The sequence below is a fragment of the Globicephala melas genome, chromosome 8, assembly GCF_963455315.2.
Source record: "Globicephala melas chromosome 8, mGloMel1.2, whole genome shotgun sequence".
Lineage (NCBI taxonomy): Eukaryota > Metazoa > Chordata > Mammalia > Artiodactyla > Delphinidae > Globicephala > Globicephala melas.
In genome coordinates, this window is record NC_083321.1 from 7395165 (window position 1) to 7413630 (window position 18466).

Genomic DNA, 18466 nt, shown 5'->3' on the forward strand with positions numbered 1-18466 from the left:
GGGATGGGGAAATTGCTATTGTCCACCCCCTCTCCCAACAGCCCGTACCTTGTTTCTTGTGAACAAGGAAGAAAGGGCTGCTCTGATCATGCCCCTCCCCGCCCCGCTCCCCAGTAGCACTGGGCTGAGATGGGAGGGCCTGTGAAGAAACTGAGGCCCAGGTTAAGAGGCATGGACGTAGAGAACCCTCACCGTGCTGGGGTGTCAGCAAAGCCCCCTAACTCCTCCTTTGTGTGCCTGGTGGCCCCTCCTCGGTGAGGGAGATCTGGGCACCAAGTGAGCAGGGCAGAAGTTTTGTCCTGGTGGACCCCAGGGTCCTCATTGCCCACGGTCACGCAGTGACGGGGGAGAGGGGTTTTGATGGCTGGGGTCTGATGCCACACGGAGGGGCAGGCGGGGGCCCGGTCTGATTCTTCCTGGAACCGCCCCACCTGCCCGAGCACAGTCCAGGGCTTCATGCCCTTTGAACCTCACTTGTGATCCGTATTGACAGGCGGCAGGATAATCATTAACTGCAGCCAGGGGCTGGGCCAACAGCTCAAAAGGCGCTGGGCTCAGGGTGGCCCCACTTCCTCCTCGTGCCCCGAGGGCCAGCCAGACACCCAGGTAAGAGCCTCCCGCGGGTGGTCAGACCCCTGCAGCCTCTCTGCCCCGGGGTGCTCCCGAGCCCAGCCCTTCTGAGCAAGAAAGGAAGGGACCTAGGCAACCACTGAGTGACCCAAGCAAGTCCCTTCTAGCCCCTGGGCCTCAGTTTCCAGCCGTGGGGTAAGGGGGTCAGGTCTCCTGAGTGAGTGGCAGCATCTCTGCTGCCGCTACTGCCTCTGCCACACCAGGTACTTAGTCTTGCCTGGGGGTCTTCAGAAGAGCCTGCTGGGCTTTGGGGGTAGGGGTTGGGGGCCACCAACTAAAGTGTCTTCATTCACAGGCACATCCTCCCAGGCAGAGGACTCCTGCCCTCACCTCACCTTGACTGCATCCCAAAAGGGAGGACACCACTTCAGGGAGGTTGCCGGGCAGGATGGACCCCCAAGGCCCTGATCTGTGACCTTGGGCAGCCTCTTTTGCCTGTCAGGGCCGGTTTCCACTGCTGGGAAAGGGGAACATAGCCCAATTTGGGGTCTCCAAAGTCTCCCCTAGGCCTCGGGACTGGCATTGTAACTTGGGCCAGTCTCTTGGGCCGGAGCCTGTCTGGTGGGGATGAGAACACACTTTGCAGGAGAAAGGTCTGTTCCCCCAGGGGTCCTGGGCCAGCTCAGGGACCCCAGACAACACCTCCTTCCTCTCCCCACTGAGGGGACAGACTCAAAGGTTGAAGAGAAGGTGGCTTCCCAATAGCGCTGGCCAGGATGGCCTCACAAGCCCTGATTTGCATATGAGGAACCAGCAGCCGCTCAGAGAGGTTAAGCCACTTGCTCAAGGTCACCCAGCTCCCAGGACCCTGCTGGCTCTCAGGCCACTGAGGTGCTAAGTGCTCTTCCAGATCGGCAGTTGCTTATAGCCCTGTTCTTACCATTCTGTGGCAGGTTTGTGTATCAGCATCTTTTCCAGTTCCCTGTTCTCGCCCCTTTCCCCCTACCACTATCTCCTCTGTCCCTTTCCAGTTCTCTGCTTGCCCCTCTCATCTCTCTCTTGGCCTCTCTGTCTCACTCTCCCACTTTCTCTGTCTCTCCTTCTCCCACCACCCTTCTTTCTGTCTCATCTCCGCTTCGTATCTGGGGCCATCCTCCAGGGACCTCTGAATGCCATCCTCTGGGCATTCAGAGGTCCCTGGAGATGGACAGGTGCCCAGCCGTCCTTCACTGTTCCTCTGCCCTGCGGCTGCAGCAAGAAGGGTGGGCAAAGGGCAGAGAATGGAGGCCACAGGGGCCAAACCTGAAACTGGGGCCCAGGTCTGGTTGGGAAAGAAACGAGGAAACAAGGAACTTGGGGAGAGAGGGTGTGCGGGTGTCAGAGCGGGCAAAGGCTGCCCAGGAGCTGTAAATGGAGCCACTCCCGGCTTTATGAGCAGATCTGGGGTTGAGACTGGACTTCGCCCAGAGAAGCAGTGCTGGCATGAGACTCGGGCGTGGGCCTGGGTGATAAGGAGCCTCAATAAAAAGACCACAGGCCTGGGGCCGTGAGGACCCAAGGGGCCCGGGTGGGTGGTCATGCTGTACTCCCCAGACCTCTGCCCAAGGGGAGGTGCCAGGCGGGCAGGGCCCAGGCCTCCGGTCGGTTCCCACCCCCTGTAACAGCAACTCCATGTGGAAGTGCCCACAAGTTCCAGTGGGGCTGCTGTTATCTGGGGTGCGGGCCAGTGTCCACAGAAGAGGAGAGGCAGCTGCTGCCCAACAGACCAGCAGGGACCCCCATGGCCATGCTCCCAGGTCCAGGATGGCAAAGGGTTGTGGGCTGTCAGCAGGCTGCCAAGACCGAGTGCACAGGGCTCTGACCTATGAATTGACAGCCAGTGCTCTCGTCTCCCCTCTGGCTGCCAATTCCATAGGTCACAGGTATGTTCACCTCAATGCCAGCCTCCAGGACCTGTGGGGGAGGGGGTGGGGCTGGGGGTGTCTGGTGGGCACTGAAGACTTGCCATCACCGTGCAACACTCAAGGCCCAGCTCCCTTCTGTTCCATTCCCACCTTTCCATTTTCCCTCTTGTGAGCATGAACTGCTTTAGGTCTCCGCCTGTACCGACTGTGCTGCAGCACGCCTCTGTGCTTAGTCCATGCGGTTCCCTCTGCCTGGAACACCCTTCCCAGCTTTTTTGCCAGGCTCACCCTTACTAACCATTCCAAGCTCTGCCCAAGCATCTGCTGCCTCCAGGAAGCCTTCTTAAAGCCCACTTGATAGTAAGTGCCTGGCCGGGCACCCCCAGTACCCTGTGCTTCCCCCAAGCACTGCATGCTCCCAGGGTTTCCGTTCTCCCTACCACCTTAGGCTCAGCCCCCGACCCAAGCCGAGCGCAGGCGTGTGCTCGGTAAATGTCTGAACAGACCCTGAGCCTCCATCTTGCACCCTGAGGAAGCACCACCAACGTCCAGTGTGGCCAAGGGGAGCCAAGGACCCTGGGTTCCAGTCTGCGCTGGAGCCCCTCCGCCACCCCGGACAGGGACCCGGAGCCAGCCTTCCCCTCCGCTCGCCCCGTTCTCCTCTCTTCCCAGTCTCATCTCCCCAGGCTGCCCTGGCCCAGCCGTGGACAGAACGGCGGTCCCTACCCCTGCTCCAGCTTCCCACAACAGCCTCGCTCCTGCCTGGTTTTTATAACATGGGGTTCTGGGAACATTTTCATTTGAATAAAAAGGTTTCTGCTGCTAAAAATTTAGAATTTAAACCCTGGAAACACAGACTAGGAATTAAGTCCAAATTGCTGAGTAACAGGAGCTGGTTCTTGAGCCCTTTCTGCTTGCTGGGCGCTTGCACACATCAATCGCCTGGAATCATCTCAGCAACCTTGTGAGGTAACTGTTGTGAACTTGTTTGGGGAGATGAGAACTCAGGCTCAGAAAGGGTGAGCATCTTGCGAAAGTCACAGAGCAAGTCGACCTTTTCTCCCTCCGAGGACTCTGCGTGGCTGACAAGCGTTTGGCCCCCTGCTCTTTCCCTTGCCCCTTCCCACGTGCAGCTGGGCCCCCATCCCCTCGGCGGAGGCCCAGCTGGGATGACCCTCCCATGACTGAAGGATCTGCTCCTCTTCCTCTACCTGCACCAGCTCCGTGGGCCTCTCCCACTGCCTCCTTATCTCATTCAGTGCAGGGCTGAGAGCTCTGCAAGCTTATCTTATCCTTGTGCTGATCCCAGACTCCTTGAGGGCAAAGTCCAGGACTCACTCATCCTCCCTGGTCAGGCAGCCCAACATAGTAGGTGTTCAGCGTACTCTGGCCGAATGGAGGTGATCTGAACTCTCACGCTTTCGGGCCTGTCAGGCCCCAGGCCTAGAGCGCTGGCTTAGGGTGGAAGCAGGTGGCAGGCAGCCTCCTGCTCTGGGTTTCCTCCTCCATCTGCCTCTACAGAGCCCCCGATGGCTCTCAGAGACCATGTAACAACGCGTGCAAGGCAGACCCAACTCTCTCTGACTGGCTCCTTGACCTGTGGCCTTTTCCCGGCAGGCCCCGGGCCTGTGCACATCTTGCCTAGCCTGGAGACCTCCGGGGCACCTCCCTGCTCACCACCAGAGCCGGCTTCACCCTCTTCCCCACTCATTGGCCCCCGTGATGCTCTGTGGCCTCACTTAGATCTCCCATCACACCCCCTCGCCAACACCTGGCTATTCCCCCCGCCCCACCCTGACTGTGAACCCCTGGGAGCAGTGGCCACTGACTTTGTTTCCTGTGGCCTCAGAGAGTGGCACAGAGTAGGTGCTTAATAAATGCACGCCGAAGGACCGACCACATCCATGAATGAAGATGCTTGGGGGGAGGCGGGCAGCAGGTGCCTGGAGCTGTCAGCACAGTGCCCCCAGGTAGGAGGCCCTCAGTAAATGCCAGCCGTGGTCTTCATCACCAACACCAAACGTCCGTGAAACAAGGCGATGCTGACGACGCCGCTGAAAGTACATGCAAATTAATGTGTTCCAACCTCAAAGAAAGGACGATGGGGGAAGGAGTGGTCAGAGTTGGGTGGCCTGGATCGGGAAAGGCTCCCTGAGAAAGGCGAGTTTGAGTTCAGCTTTTGCTGAGGTGAAGCCCAGGAAGAGGTCCTGAGCACTGGAGGGGGAAGGAGTGACAGGGACAAAGGTGCAGAAAGGGGAAGTAGGCATTCGGTGGGCCGGGGAGCCCGCTCTTCTGCAAGCCTTACTCCCAGTGGTCACCAGCAGGGGACGCCCCGGACCGCATCCCGCCAGAGCTGGGCGGGGTCGATCCTCCCCACCCTCCTCCCCGCCCGGCCCTGATTCCTGCAGCCATCCCCCACCCCCTACCCCGGCCCCGCCCCCGCCCCGCCCCGGCCCCTCCAGGCCGGCGGAATACGTTAAGCGCCCTCCACTCAGCGGCAGGTCCCAGATGCTCAACGCGCACCTCACACGAAGTGGGGTTCCTGGTGGGACGTTTCCAGCTGTTATGTGTGTATTTGAATAAGTATAAAATGCGTCCCCGCGTAACTACCACTCAAGGTAAGAAAATCCGCCTTGCAGAGCCCCTCAATGTGTCCTTGCAGGTGACCCCTCCCCAGGTAAGCGCAATGCTGACCTTTACGGTAACCACTTCCTTGCCTTTCTCTGCGGTTTACCCCCCAGGTATGTAGCCCAAAACAGTTTGCGTTCATTTTGCCTGGGGTTGTTGTTGTTTAATCATCAATGGAATCTTGCAGCTGCGCGGGGAGGTCTCCGGGTGGTTGCTGGAGCTGCGGTTTGTTCCCATTCGTTCACTGCCCACGATGTTCCGTTGTATGAATAGAATCCAGTTGATTTGCAGCAGATGTAACGTTGGACCAGGCCGCTTGGTGCCTGAAGGAGGGGTACCTTGTAAGAGGCCTTTTTCTTTTTTTGCTTTTTTGGCCTCACCAGGCGGCTGGCTTGCGGGATCTTAGTTCCCCGAAGACCAGGGATTGAACCCGCGGCTGTACGCGAGGCAATTCCCTTCTTTTTGTTTTTGACAATCAGGAAACCTTCAGAAAAGCTGCAAGAAAAGTACAATGAACATCCATATAGGGGGCTTCCCTGGTGGCGCAGTGGTTAAGAATCCACCTGCCAATGCAGGGGACACGGGTTTGAGCCCTGGCCCGGGAAGATCCCACATGCCACGGAGCAACTAAGCTCATGTGCCACAACTACTGAGCCTGTGCTCTAGACCCTGCGTGCCGCAACTACTGAAGCCCGTACACCTAGAGCCTGTGCTCCGCAGCAAGAGAAGCCACTGCAATGGGAAGCCCACACACCACAACGAAGCGTAGCCCCCGCTCACCACAACTAGAGAAAGCCCGCATGCAGCAACGAAGGCCCAACACAGCCAAAACTAAAAATAAAATAAATAAATTTATTTTTTAAAAATCCACATACCCTTCACTCAGATTCACCAGTAGTTAACATTTTGCCCCATTTGCTCTCTCCCTCTCTTTCTCTCTCACACACACACACATACACACACATGCATTTTTTTCTGAACCATTTGACAGGAAGTTACATAGGTCATGACCCTTCACTCTTAAGTATTTCAACATGTATCTCCTAAGAAAAATGACATTTCTTACACAACCGTGGTAGAGTTACCAAATTTAGGCCTGGCAGCAGTGATGCCAACACTGCTGCAACCCTGGGGTCTGATATGCTGTCCCCTTGCCGGCGTCTCTGATTGTCCCAGCGAACTGGGATCGCGCCTCACATTTGGTTGTTAGGGCTCTTCAGTCTTTAATCTGGAACCAACCTCGGCCTTACTTTGTTTTTTAAGACCTTAACGTTTTTGAAGAGTACAGGCCACTCGCTTTGTAGAATGTCCCTCAGTTTCTTTTTCCCCTTTTCCCCCCAAATTAAGAAAGTCAAATATGTCCATTATGTAAAATTTGGACAATATAGAGAAGTAAACCAAAGTTGCCCCAGCTCCTTTGACGTAAGGATAACCCTTTAGACATTTCCTGTAACTGAAACCGTGCACCTCAGACTGGGACTTGAACCCATGAGGCCGGAACTCAAACCCAGCCAAAACCCTGATTGGGACTTGAACCCACACAGCCAGGACTGGAACCCGGCCAAAACCCACAGTCTTCCAACTGAGGCCATACACCTGGTTTCAGGACTTAATGAAGCTCAGGTTCTTGAAGTCTCAATGCAGAAAGAATTCAGTGAGAGACAAAGTGATAGGTAAGAAGTGGATTTATTTAGAGAGAAACACACGCCACGGACAGAGTGTGGACCACCTCAGAAGGTGAGAAAAGGCACCAGGGTATGGGGTTGTCAGTTTTTATAGGGCTGGGTAATTTCATAGGCTAATGAGTGGGAGGAGTATTCCAACTATTTCAGGAAGGGGCGGGGATTTCCAGGAATTGGGCCACCGCCCACTTTTTGATCCTTATGGTCGGCGTTGGAACTGGCATGGTGCCTGTAGATGTGTCATTTAGTGTGCTGACGTGTTACAGTGAGGTACACTGAGGCTCAAGGTCTAGTGGAAGTCGACTTGTCCGCCATCTTGAACCATTTGGTTCTAATCAGGTTATGTCATGTCCTTGGGCTACGTCATTCTTTCAAAGGGTGCCCTGCCCAATTCCCTCCTGTTTAACCACTCAAAGTTAGTCGACTTTGCTGTTCTGTGCACTCCGTACATTAACATTTACTTCCAGGAGGTAGGTGCTTTCCTTAGCCGCATTTCACAGCTGGTCCTGGAGACCCTGAGTCTTGCTAAAGATCACACAGGTAGGACTGGAACCTGATGGTGCACTTGGCCCTTATGCTACACTGTCTCTCCACAGTGGCTGGTAGTGTATGTGTGTGTGCGTGTGCGTGTGTGTGTGAACCTCTGCCCTACTGACATTTTGGGCCAGGGCCAGATATTTCTTGGCTGTGGGAGGCTGTCCTGTACCTTGAAGGATCTTAGCAGCATCCCTAGGCTCTACCCACTAGATGCCAGCAGATCCCTCAAGTTGTGACAACCAGGAATGTCTCCAGACATTGCCAAGTGTCCGCTGGGGAGCAGAGTCACCTCCAGTTGAGAATCCCGTGTGTGTGTGTGTCTGTGTGTGTATCAAGCCACGTGACATCGTATTCAGTCTGAAATCTGCTTTCCCGGTTATTGGTAGTCCACGATCACTTTAGTTTCCTTTCATTTTCTTCTCATCTCCTGCTGCCAGGAGTTGCCAATCAAATAAATTGTTGATGGACAAAAAGACAAATCCTGCTGTAGGCGTCTTCTACTGCCGCACAACAAATGACCTCAGACTAAGTGGCTTAAAACGATAGTCACTTATTAGCTCACGGGTCTGTGGGTCAGAAGTCCAGAGTCTCCAATGCTGAAATCAGGTGTTGGCCAGGCTGAGTTCTCTTCTGGGGGCTCTGGGAGCCATCTGCTTCCATGCTCATCCTTACTGGTTGGCAGGCATTGGCAGGATTCTGTCCTTGTAGCTGTAGGAGTGAGGTCCCCATTTCCTTGCTGGTTGTCAGCTGGGGGCTGTTCTAGGCTCCTAGAGGCCACCCACATTCTTCTCCACATGGTCCCCCTCCAACTTCAAGCCAACAATGACACATCAAATCCTTCTTGCGCTTTGAATCTCTGACTTCCTCTGCCAGCAGCCAGAGAAAACTCTGCTTTTAAAGAGCTCGGGCAGCACTTCCCTGGTGGTCCAGTGGTTAAGACTCTGGGCTTCCACTGCAGGGGGCACAGGTTCAGTCCCTGGTTGGGGAACTAAGATCCTGCATGCTGTGTGGCGTGGCCAAAAGTAAATAAATAATAAAAATAAAGAGCTCAGGCCACTCGGATAATCTCCTATCTGAAGTCAACTGTACCATCAAACATGACTTATCACGAGTCATATTCATCATACTCACAGTCCCAGGCATTATACAGGGTGTGTACACCAGGCTGGGGAATCTTGGGAACATCTCAGGGTTCTGCCTACCACAATTACCAAAGGGCAAGTGGGGGTCTTTCAGGGGGAGGTATTGGAAGGTAAAGGGTAGCAGGCCAGGCTGGATGAGCAACTCTGGGAAGGGTCCCATTGCATTCCTGCCCTTCGAGAAGCCCCAACATGTACTTCTGGGAGTGAGCGTGGAGCTTGGGCAGCCATGGGCCCTCCCATCTCCCCTACTTCTGGTCCCTTTTCAGATGACCCATCCCCATCACCCGTACTGAAGGTCAGGATGAAGGATAGGTCAGGGGAATGTTCTAGCTGGGCCAAAAGGGAGGTGAGACACGGACTATTGGCAGGGTAGGTGGGCTGGGGCAGCTGTATAGACCACCCAGCTCCGAGCGACCTGGGTGGAGACTGATTTGGGGGAAGGAGGAGAAAGGTGCTAGGTCAGCAGAAGGGACTGGAGGGTGGCCTTGGACACAATGTCTGACCCCCGATGAGGTGTGGGTGTGAGGGGCTGGGCCGGGGACCAGAGGGGCTGGGCTTGTTAAAGATGAACTGGTCTCAGGAATTCCCTGGCAGTCCAGTGCTTAGGTCTCCATGCTCTCACTGCTGAGGGCCCGGGTTCAGTCCCTGGGTGGGGAACTTAGATCCCATACGCCGTGCTGCGTGACCAAAAGAAGAAAAAAAAAAAAAAGATGAATTGGTTTCTGTGCCCTGGTGGCTGAGTGTGACACACGACTGGAGATAGACTTACTCTCCAGCCCCAGACTTACGTTCCAGCCCCCAGCCTGTGAGGCCCATGGTGAGGCTCAGGGCAGCCGCCTGTCATGGGCGAACAGGGGAGAGAGGCTATGGGGAGGGAGAGGAAGCTGGAGCAGAAGAACAAGCTTGGAGAATATGTGAGAAGGCAAGTGGCTGCACTCCCCCACGGGGGGCTAGGATTGTGGTCACTCCGGCAGCAACATCCACGTGCCTCGTGTGAACTCTCAGGCCTCTGAGGCCACGGGGGCATCGGGGTTACACCCACTATTCCCGTCAGTGTAGAGCAAGGGGATCCCAAGACTCTGCCGAGGGACCCCTAACGGTATCGCTGCAGAGGGCAGAATTCTCACATGAAAATGATAAACCATTTCCCCAGAAGTCCCCAGATGTGATGTGTCCACAGCAAAGGCCTGGAGGGCAGGCTTGGAATGGTGCCTGAGCTCTCCAGGGAGTTTAGGTAAAGACTGTACCCTGAGTTCAGCTGCAGCTCCTGCCTCAGCAGCTCCTGCAAGATGGGGCCAGAGGCCACCAGGACTGAGACACACGCGTTTAGAAGCCCAGCAGGGGGTGGCCTCCTCCAGCCCTGCAGCATAGTTTCTATCAAAAGTGCTTGGGGCTTCCCTGGTGGCTCAGTGGTTGAGAGTCCGCCTGCCGATGCAGGGGACACGGGTTCGTGCCCCGGTCTGGGAAGATCCCACAGGCTGCGGAGCGGCTGGGCCCGTGAGCCATGGCCGCTGAGCCTGCGCGTCCGGAGCCTGTGCTCCGCAACGGGAGAGGCCACAACAGTGAGAGGCCCTCGTACCGCAAAAAAAAAAAACCTGGTAAAAAAAAAAAAAAGTGCTCAGAGGCCTCTGTAGCTCAGCTCTGCAAATCACCATGTGGTTATATGTACACAGCACCCTGGCAGGGCACCCCCCCTGGCTACAGAGTTGGAGCTGCTGCTTCAGGGCAGAGTTCACCCCAGCCAGTACCTAGGAAAGAGGCTCTTCAAACCCTCTTGCTTTGCTACCAGCCCAACCTTGCAACTTCAAATGGTTTGATTGTGGAAACAGCATAGTGTTAAGATTCCAGAGGTCCAGCTTCTCATTCAACCTGGGTGACTTCAAACAAACCACTGAACGTCCCCAGGCCTTGGGCTTTTTCTTATTGGGATCTGAAGGCAGAGATCCCGAGCAGCCCTGACACTCAGTCACCTCCAAGCTGGACACCTGCAGAGGCCTCTGGAGCCCAGCAACTGTGCATCTTCCGGAGAGAGGCCCCATGGGGTGGAAGGATGCTCTCCGGCTGGTGCTGGAGCCCCTGGGCTGCAAAGGAACAGAACTCCCTGGTTCTTTACCTTGTTCTGGCAAAAGTGACCCGTTGGCCAAATCTCTTACGACTGTAAGAACGAAAACTGTGCTTATTTGAAAACTTTCTCAGTGGAAAGAATGAACCACTCCTCATCCCAGGGACAAACCTATGTGTTATTGGCTTTTCCCAGCCTGATATTTCTGCCATATTTAGAGAAAAACTCTGTTTTTCTTTTTTTCTTCTTTTTAAGTTGTTTTCAGGGGGCATGTAGACACTTCTCTAGACCAGGCCATTATGGGGCTGAGCAGACTGCTTTGAGGGCAAGCAGGTGACCCCCTCCTGCTAGCTGGGAGCAGTCTCCAAGGAGAGTTAGTGGCACCCAAGGTAGGGTTTGGCAGTGTATGTATGTGAATTTAAAGGAAGAAAACACTGGGAGTGGGGGAATGGGCATCATTTCTGAGGACAAGGAAAATATTTGAACCCTTCTTCAACCTTTTTCCAGGGAACCAGCCAAAAACAAAGAGGAGACACCAAAAGTGAAATGGTTCATTCATGTTTTATGAAACTTTGCCACCCAACAGAATCTATCCTACACAGAAAAACAAAAAAGAAAGTAAGTTAGGACATTTTCGCAAGCTGGGGCATTACTAGATAGGGAAGCTGCCCAGGACCTAGGTGCCAACTCTGCGAAACTGGGGAAATGAATTTCTGCCCACTGGAGTCTCAGGAAGGAGAGAAATCCCTTCTTCCAATCCTTGAGTCCTTGGAGAAACTCAAGCAGCCATACATAACCAACAGGGGCTGGGTTTCACTTATAAATAACCCAAGAACATTTTGTTGTTTTCAGTTTTTTAAGGCTGGGTTTTCCCAGCACACAAGGCTCTAGGGAGATATGAAAACCATGGCAGGTCAACATGAGAGCTGCTGGGACAAACTTGTGGAACCCTCATTCAGGCCACTAGACAACCACCTCTTTCAGTATCCTCAGCCTCGGGCCCTTCCCTGGAACATCCCAGAAATTACATCTCCGGGGTGGACCCTTCAAAGTGCCATGTAGGAGGTAAGTCCCTTGACTTCTAAGGCTGGCCCTGGAAGTCTCGCCTGGGCCTGCCGGAGGCTCCTGGTCATCAGCTGGCACATAGCCTCTGGTGACAGCCCTGCCTAGGGGTCTCAATATCCCCGTTTAAGGAGAAAGCCAAAGAAAGAGTCTCATGGCTTCTGTGTTTTACTGTGATTGATGAAAAGAATACTAATGAAATCCCAAATAAAAGCGGTAAGTCAGGGACCTAAGACTGCAGACAGGGCTGGAATTACTCAGCTGCTCTCCAATGGTCAGGGAGGGGGAGGGAAGGCAATCGGTTTAATGTGATTTATTCCCTCAGAAGGCACTGAGACCTGATCCTACAAGGGGTGGGCGATCAGACCTCCCATCTGGGACTTCCCTGGCGGTCCAGCGGTTAAGACTCCATGCTTTCACTGCAGGGGCCGCGGGTTCGATCCCTGGTCCAGGAACTAAGATCCCACATGCTGCGTGGCAACAGCAACAAAACTCTCATCTCGCCTCCTCTTGACTCAGCTCCCCTAATATTCTGCTTATTCTGTTTTGAGTTCCTTCCTCTGTCCTCTTAGACTACTAGCCTGCTTTCTTCCCTGATAACAGGCACACAGCCCTCAAGGCTCCCACATTTCCCAGAAGCCAGAAAGTTGGACATGAGGCCTCCAAGTTCCCAGGTGCACCTTAGATCTGTCCATGAGCATCCACCCCTGGCACTTTGGTGTCCTGATACTGGTTACATAACAATCCCAGTCTCCAAAACTTTGACATCACCCACTGAAGCGTCTCACCAGCCTGGACAGCCAAGGGGGCCTACATGTGGCCGGGGATGATGGTGGGGGAATGAGCCTAATGGAACAGCCAGGAACTGGTTAAGGGCAGGAGGAACAGGTCAGAGTAAAGCATGGTAACTGGTGGTGACCCAGAGAGGAAAGCGGAAGTATTTGGGTTTTTTAATTCCCCCTAAGTTCCCACAAGATTTCACTGTTGCCCCATGTTTCCCCTCCACCCCACATAGGGAATTTCCGATTTCACTTCCTCAAAACTCAAGTGCTGGAGGGCCTCGGCTTCCTCTTCACATCCCCCCACCAGATGCAGCCGCTTTAGGGAGGCCATCTCTTTTCCCCCACATGTTATATGTCATATGTGTCCTCCACTGCTAGTGTCCATCTCCCAATTCTTGGCCTGAGGGGAGCTCAGGCCTCTTGCTGCTGGTTAGTCTTTCCCCATCGGCCTCCTCCCTTCCCATTTTTCTTTCCCCAATCACCACCCTGCCTTGGATGTTCTACTCCCTCAGCTTCCTCCACTACTTCATTCCTGTCTCTCCCTCTCCCAAAGCAGATAAAAGATGAGGGGATGAGAGGGAGTGTCAGAGAAGCAGGGGCGAGAGGAGGAGGCAAGGAAGGGCGGTGCAGACAGGAGGCGCTGGGGATTCTGAGCGAGTGGGAGGAGGAGGACCGTTCTTGGGGGAACTGCAGGTGGGGCGCGTATTCGGGGTACTGGGGTGTCTAACTGGGGGTCTCGCCGGGTATGGAAGGCGCGCAGACACTGGGACCTCCTCGCTCCGGACTCCCACTTCCAGCCTTCCCAGCCGCAGCACTCCCGCGAGCCGTCCCACAAGGGGCGGGGCGAAACAGGTGCGGTTGCCACGGCACCCGGGCCGGGGCAAGCGGAACAACCGGCGCTCGCGAGATTTGGAATCGGCAAATGGGAGGTGGGGGAGGGGAAGACGTGGCGCAGAGCGCGTGGGCGGGGCTCCTCCTTCACCCCTTCCCAACTCCCCGCGGCCCCGCGTGGCTGCGGTGCACGCGCCCGATCGCGCGGCCCGGCCTTATAAAGGGAGCAGGGCGAGGCGCGCGCTCCACTGCGCAGAGGGTGCTCTGTGGGCCGTGCCGTACGCCTGCGCAGTGCGGGCCGCTCCCCGCCCCCTGCCCCGCCGCTCCTCAGCCGGCAGGACCGGCCCAGTTTCGGCTTCTCGCCCTCGCCCGGCTCTCAGCCGCCGCTCTGCCCTGCAGCAGCCAGCCCGGCCTCCGGCAGCATGTTCAGCTGGGTCAGCAAGGATGCCCGCCGCAAGAAGGAGCCGGAGCTCTTCCAGACGGTGGCCGAGGGGTTGCGGCAACTATACGCGCAGAAGCTGTTGCCCCTGGAGGAGCACTACCGCTTCCACGAGTTCCACTCGCCCGCGCTGGAGGACGCTGACTTCGACAACAAGCCTATGGTGCTCCTCGTGGGCCAGTACAGCACAGGCAAGACCACCTTCATCCGGCACCTGATCGAGCAGGACTTCCCCGGGATGCGCATCGGGCCCGAGCCCACCACCGACTCCTTTATCGCGGTCATGCATGGCCCCACCGAGGGCGTGGTGCCGGGCAACGCGCTCGTCGTCGACCCGCGGCGCCCTTTCCGCAAGCTCAACGCCTTCGGCAACGCCTTCCTCAACAGGTACCCACCCTTTGACCCGGGGGGCAGAGGGAGTGGCCGGGGTCCCGACCGTCCTGTGACCGCCGCCCCCGCTGTTCTTTGTCTCCGAGGCCCCCGCGAGACCCTTAGCGACCACTCCCTGAGACTGGGTCCTCTGCCGCTTCCCATAGAAAACCCTTACGAGGGGGTCTGCGAGTGCGCGTCGCCGGCTCCACTGGCTCTGTCACCTCCTCCCCCCCACCCCAGAATTTTCCAGGTTATCGGTTTAACTCCCAACCCCCCTGGCAGATCCCAGACTCACTACTACTCACTACCCCTGGACGCACCTAATTCATTCAAACCAACCCCTTCACCCCTCCCTTCACGGGTCTGTTTCTTAAGTGTCACGGAAAACTACGGTGAAACTTTTAGCCATTCCCTTTGCTGGTGTGCTGTGCTGTGCCTCCCCAGGGACCGGTGGGAGAGGATCTGCTGTGGCCTGCTGAGTTTGGGGCGGCCTGCAGAAGCAGCAGACAGGGCGAGGACCAGCACTTCTCCCAGGGGCAGTTCTGAAGGTCCCGTGCTGCTTTAGGGGGTTCAGGGGTAAGGGTCTGTGCTGCCAGGCGGTGGGCCCTGGAGCCCTGGAATGGGATTCCGGCTGCTTAGACCCACTAGTATGTTCCCTAACCTACTTGGGCCTCAGTTTCCCCAGTTAAATGGGTAAAACCCTGATGAGGGTAATTCTCCGAGGTTCTAACCTTCACGATGCTATGAATGAAATGCATTGGCCTCCTCTCTCAGGAGTGCTACAGCCAAGTTCACTTTTCTCTAAAGGAACTCCAAGGTCCTGCTCAATGGGGATTCTAAAATCCCTCCCCCCACCCCCAGGGGACATACCAAAGGACTTCACAAATTTGTCATTTCTGCCAAACCCCATTCAAGGAGTGACTCCACATGCCTTTCAAAGTCTCGTCTGGGGAAGAGCCTAGGAAAGAATCCTTGACTCTTGCCTTCCAGAAGGTCTCCGCCCTGTATGATCACATTCCTTTCCAGACACTGTCCAGCCGCACAGGGTAGACCAGCGTGCCCTCGATCCAGGCCAGTGACCAGGCCTGCCTCTGTGCGCAGAGTTGACCTTTAACGGAGAAGACAGGCAGTCTTCTGTTGTCTTTTTGCCTCTCTCAGGCATTTAAACCTGTCTTCCTGTTTCACGGCTGATGGCGTTTGTGAGTCAGGGCCAGAGTAAAGCCCTTTGGGTGAGACTCCTGAAGAGGCAGGGCTCTCCTAGCCAGGAGCCCACCTCAGGGGATACTGGGGTTTGTGAATTGTTGTGCCTGTAGGTAGGCGATTGGCTGGCTGTCAGCTGGTGGAGGCCATACGGTCCAGTGGAAAGTCTGGCTGCTGTGCTGGGAATTCCAAGCATTATTAGGTCTGCTTTCCTGGAGAAATTTGGGAAGCTTGAAGGAAGGAGCTGCATCTCCTGCTGTCCTTAGGGGTCCACTTTTGATTGTGAGAGGTGACCTTTTTTGTAAGGAGAAATGGGCGTATGACCTGTTTTCTGAATTTAGAGACCTAAAGTTTCAGAGCTGGGAGGGGTCTTAGACATCAGCTAGGCAACCCCTACCTCATTCAGGAAACGGCGGCTCTCGGAGCCTCGCTGATTTGTCGAGTTCACGAGCCGGTGAATGCCGTGCCAACTGTCTGCCTTTGTGCAGCCAGCTACCACCTCCTGCTGCTTCTCCCTGAAAAAAAGAGCATTTCGGGGGTGCCGGGTCGAAGAGAGGCACCCTGATGATGCCAGTGCCACAGGGTCCGAGAGCCGCACTTGTATTTCCTTCTGCCCCACTTCATCTCCAGAGGGTCCCAGAACACTGGTAACGAATGGCCCTGCCGGAAGGGGCCTCGTCAGCCAAGAGGTGGGGTGTGGGTTTGCACTGGAGCTGAGGCCCCCAGCTGTGTCAGCCCGTGTAGTACACCAGCGCCGCCCAGCCCGCCGGGGCACACAAAGGGGGCTTTTCAGTGGCTGACACAGCCTCTCTCGCACTCTTAAAGAGACTCATTGAATCATGGACTGGACTTTCCGGCCTCTTCCCCCTAAGTGGCTGCTCTAAGGCTAAAATCAGAGAGAGCAGGAGGCAGGGCGCAACCACGGTATCCTAAGAGTATCCTGCGTAAACTCATTGCGTAACTGGTAACTTGTAGCTCAAGATGAAATCTCTGCGTCCTTGTTGGTGAGGAAACAGGATAGGGTGCATCTGTACTGCCTGCTCCCTCTCGTATTTTCGGCCTCACTCCCCGGGCTTTGCAGAGCGCCCGATCTGCAGAGATGTTAACTTACGAGGCCCTTCACAAGGCATTTTCCTGTATGTTGCTTCTCAGAGCCAAGTCGTCTTGTTTTGGTTTTCTCTCCACTGACTCCTTCCCCAGCAGGAGCCCCAGGTCGTGCAGTTCTTTACAGCACGTGTGCTCTGCTGCTGGCACGGTGAGGATGAGGTCCAAGGTTTCTTCATCCTGCGGGTCAGCTGCTTTTGCTCTGTTGTGCTTGCAGGCAGGACCTCTCACCCTGGCCAGCTGCCCCCGCCTCTGGGCCACGGGTCACTTGTGGTGTGGGACCAAAAGGGGAAGCTAATCATGGCAGATTCCTAGACAATGGGTCAGTATTTTCTCTGCTCACAATACCTTTTACAGAGAAGTTTTTAAAGGAGCCTTTTATGTGTCCAGTCAAGAATCTCTGCTATCGGTTGGGACAGCCCTTGTTGTTCTGGGCTGTTCTAAACTCAGTGGGAACTCAGGCACACACAGCTGAGCCGTGGTCCGTGAGTTGCCAGCCTCTCTGTTTTTCCTCCTTCTGCCTTGACGTTGAGAGAATGGTGTCTGTATTTCCCTGCCCCACCATGTACCAGCCTGCGTGGTCCCCTGGCTGTCAGCGGCTGCCCACTGCAGTCCCTTCACCTGAGCAGCTGGGTTGAAGCGAGGGCTGGCCCCAGCAGCAGTAGGACAGGACCATCTCTTGCAGCGTGGAAATTTAGCCAAGCGGTTGAAAATTTTAATATGGAATTCCAAGGTCTCAGTTGTCACTCTTCTCTATTCCTTCTGGAATTGACTGGTGACCCTAGGCTTGTGCAGTTTTCACTAACATGTCAGCAACTTGAAAGTTGAATTCTCGAGCTCTGGGAGAAAAGCTAAGGGAGGGAAGTGTTGATGTGGGTCAGTTGGAGCCTGCTGGTTGGATTCCCAGTTAAGACAATATGTGCAATTTGCTGGTCACCCCTGGAAACTTTTTTTTTTTTTGGCCTTGTGGCTTGCGGGATCTTAGTTCCCTGACCAGGGATGGAACCCGTGCCCCCTGCAGTGGAAGTGCAGAATCCTAACCACTGGACCGCAGGGAATTCCCACTCCTGGAAACTTAAGACAATAGAAAACCTCCTTTCCGTTCCTTTCTTCTGGAAAGGAAGCCAGAGGTGGAGACGAAGGAGTACAGAAATCACTGCTGTCCCATCTCGAGCAGTGATACCCGAGTCTTGACATCTCTCTTCTGGGCTCTTGCTCTCGTGCAGGTTCATGTGCGCCCAGCTGCCCAACCCGGTCTTGGACAGCATAAGCATCATCGACACTCCCGGGATCCTGTCTGGAGAGAAACAGCGCATCAGCAGAGGTAAACAGGCTCTGACACAGCCCAGGGCACCTGGTGTAGTCAGACGACTTCCATCTGACGTCTGTGACACGGACCAAATGCTGCCCAAGTCTCTCCCAGCCCAAGTGAGAACCCATTTTACATCAGCCTTGTATCTGCATGGTACGCCGAGCCCAGCGGGGGCCGGAGCTTGCTTTTTCCTTGGTTCCCTTTGCTGAGGTTACAAGAGCCGTCAGGGTGAGACAACAGCCAGTTTTATGTGGTTTTCAAGCTTCCCAGCCCCTGGGGCCTTCTGGAAAGGAAGGCAGGATCCTGGCTGGCCGTGAGGTCCCAGGAGATTGCTCCGTGTCTGGGCTCCAGATACCTCAGCCAGCACTGCTGTTCTGAATGAGCCCCTGGCTCCCCTGGGGCTCACTCACCTTAGCTGGTGTTTAAAAGCTTTGCCTCCCAGAGCTGTATACATTCCTAGTGGGTCCAGCAGGACTGTGAGAGAACAGTTTGACTTGAAAGAGCCACAGCCAAAAGGAGAAGCTAGCAGGAATTTGTTAAACATGTTGGGCCTTGGAAATGTGTTTAAATTTGCTTAAATGTTGGTCATCAGTAGCCTCCCTGGGTGCCGCGCGTGGCGTAAGGTTTTCATGCGGAGTGTTAGTGCATCAGGCCCATTCTAGTTGTGTAAACTCCTGTCTTGAGTGTGCCGAGCTTTTCTAAAGATCTGGTTCAGGATGCACCTGAACTGGGTTATATTTCTGCCGCTGCCCCTTTTTGTAGAAGGAAGGGGAGCCTCGCGCCTGAATGCTCTCTGGGAGGAGCATGGGGGCCGGCTAAGAGTGGAGCCTGCAGCTGCA

General features: G+C 55.3%; 1 protein-coding gene across 1 annotated transcript in view; it reads left to right on the forward strand.

The window, feature by feature from the left end:
• Positions 1–4926: 4926 nt before the first annotated feature.
• Positions 4927–18466, forward strand: part of EHD1 (EH domain containing 1) — a 29567-nt gene continuing 16027 nt past the window's right edge. Inside the window, exons 1-3 of the mRNA XM_030833699.3 lie at positions 4927–5092; positions 13600–14026; positions 17542–17639. Coding sequence (XP_030689559.2) covers positions 5065–5092; positions 13600–14026; positions 17542–17639 — 553 coding nt within the window. The 5' untranslated portion in view covers positions 4927–5064. The remainder of the gene's footprint in view (positions 5093–13599; positions 14027–17541; positions 17640–18466) is intronic.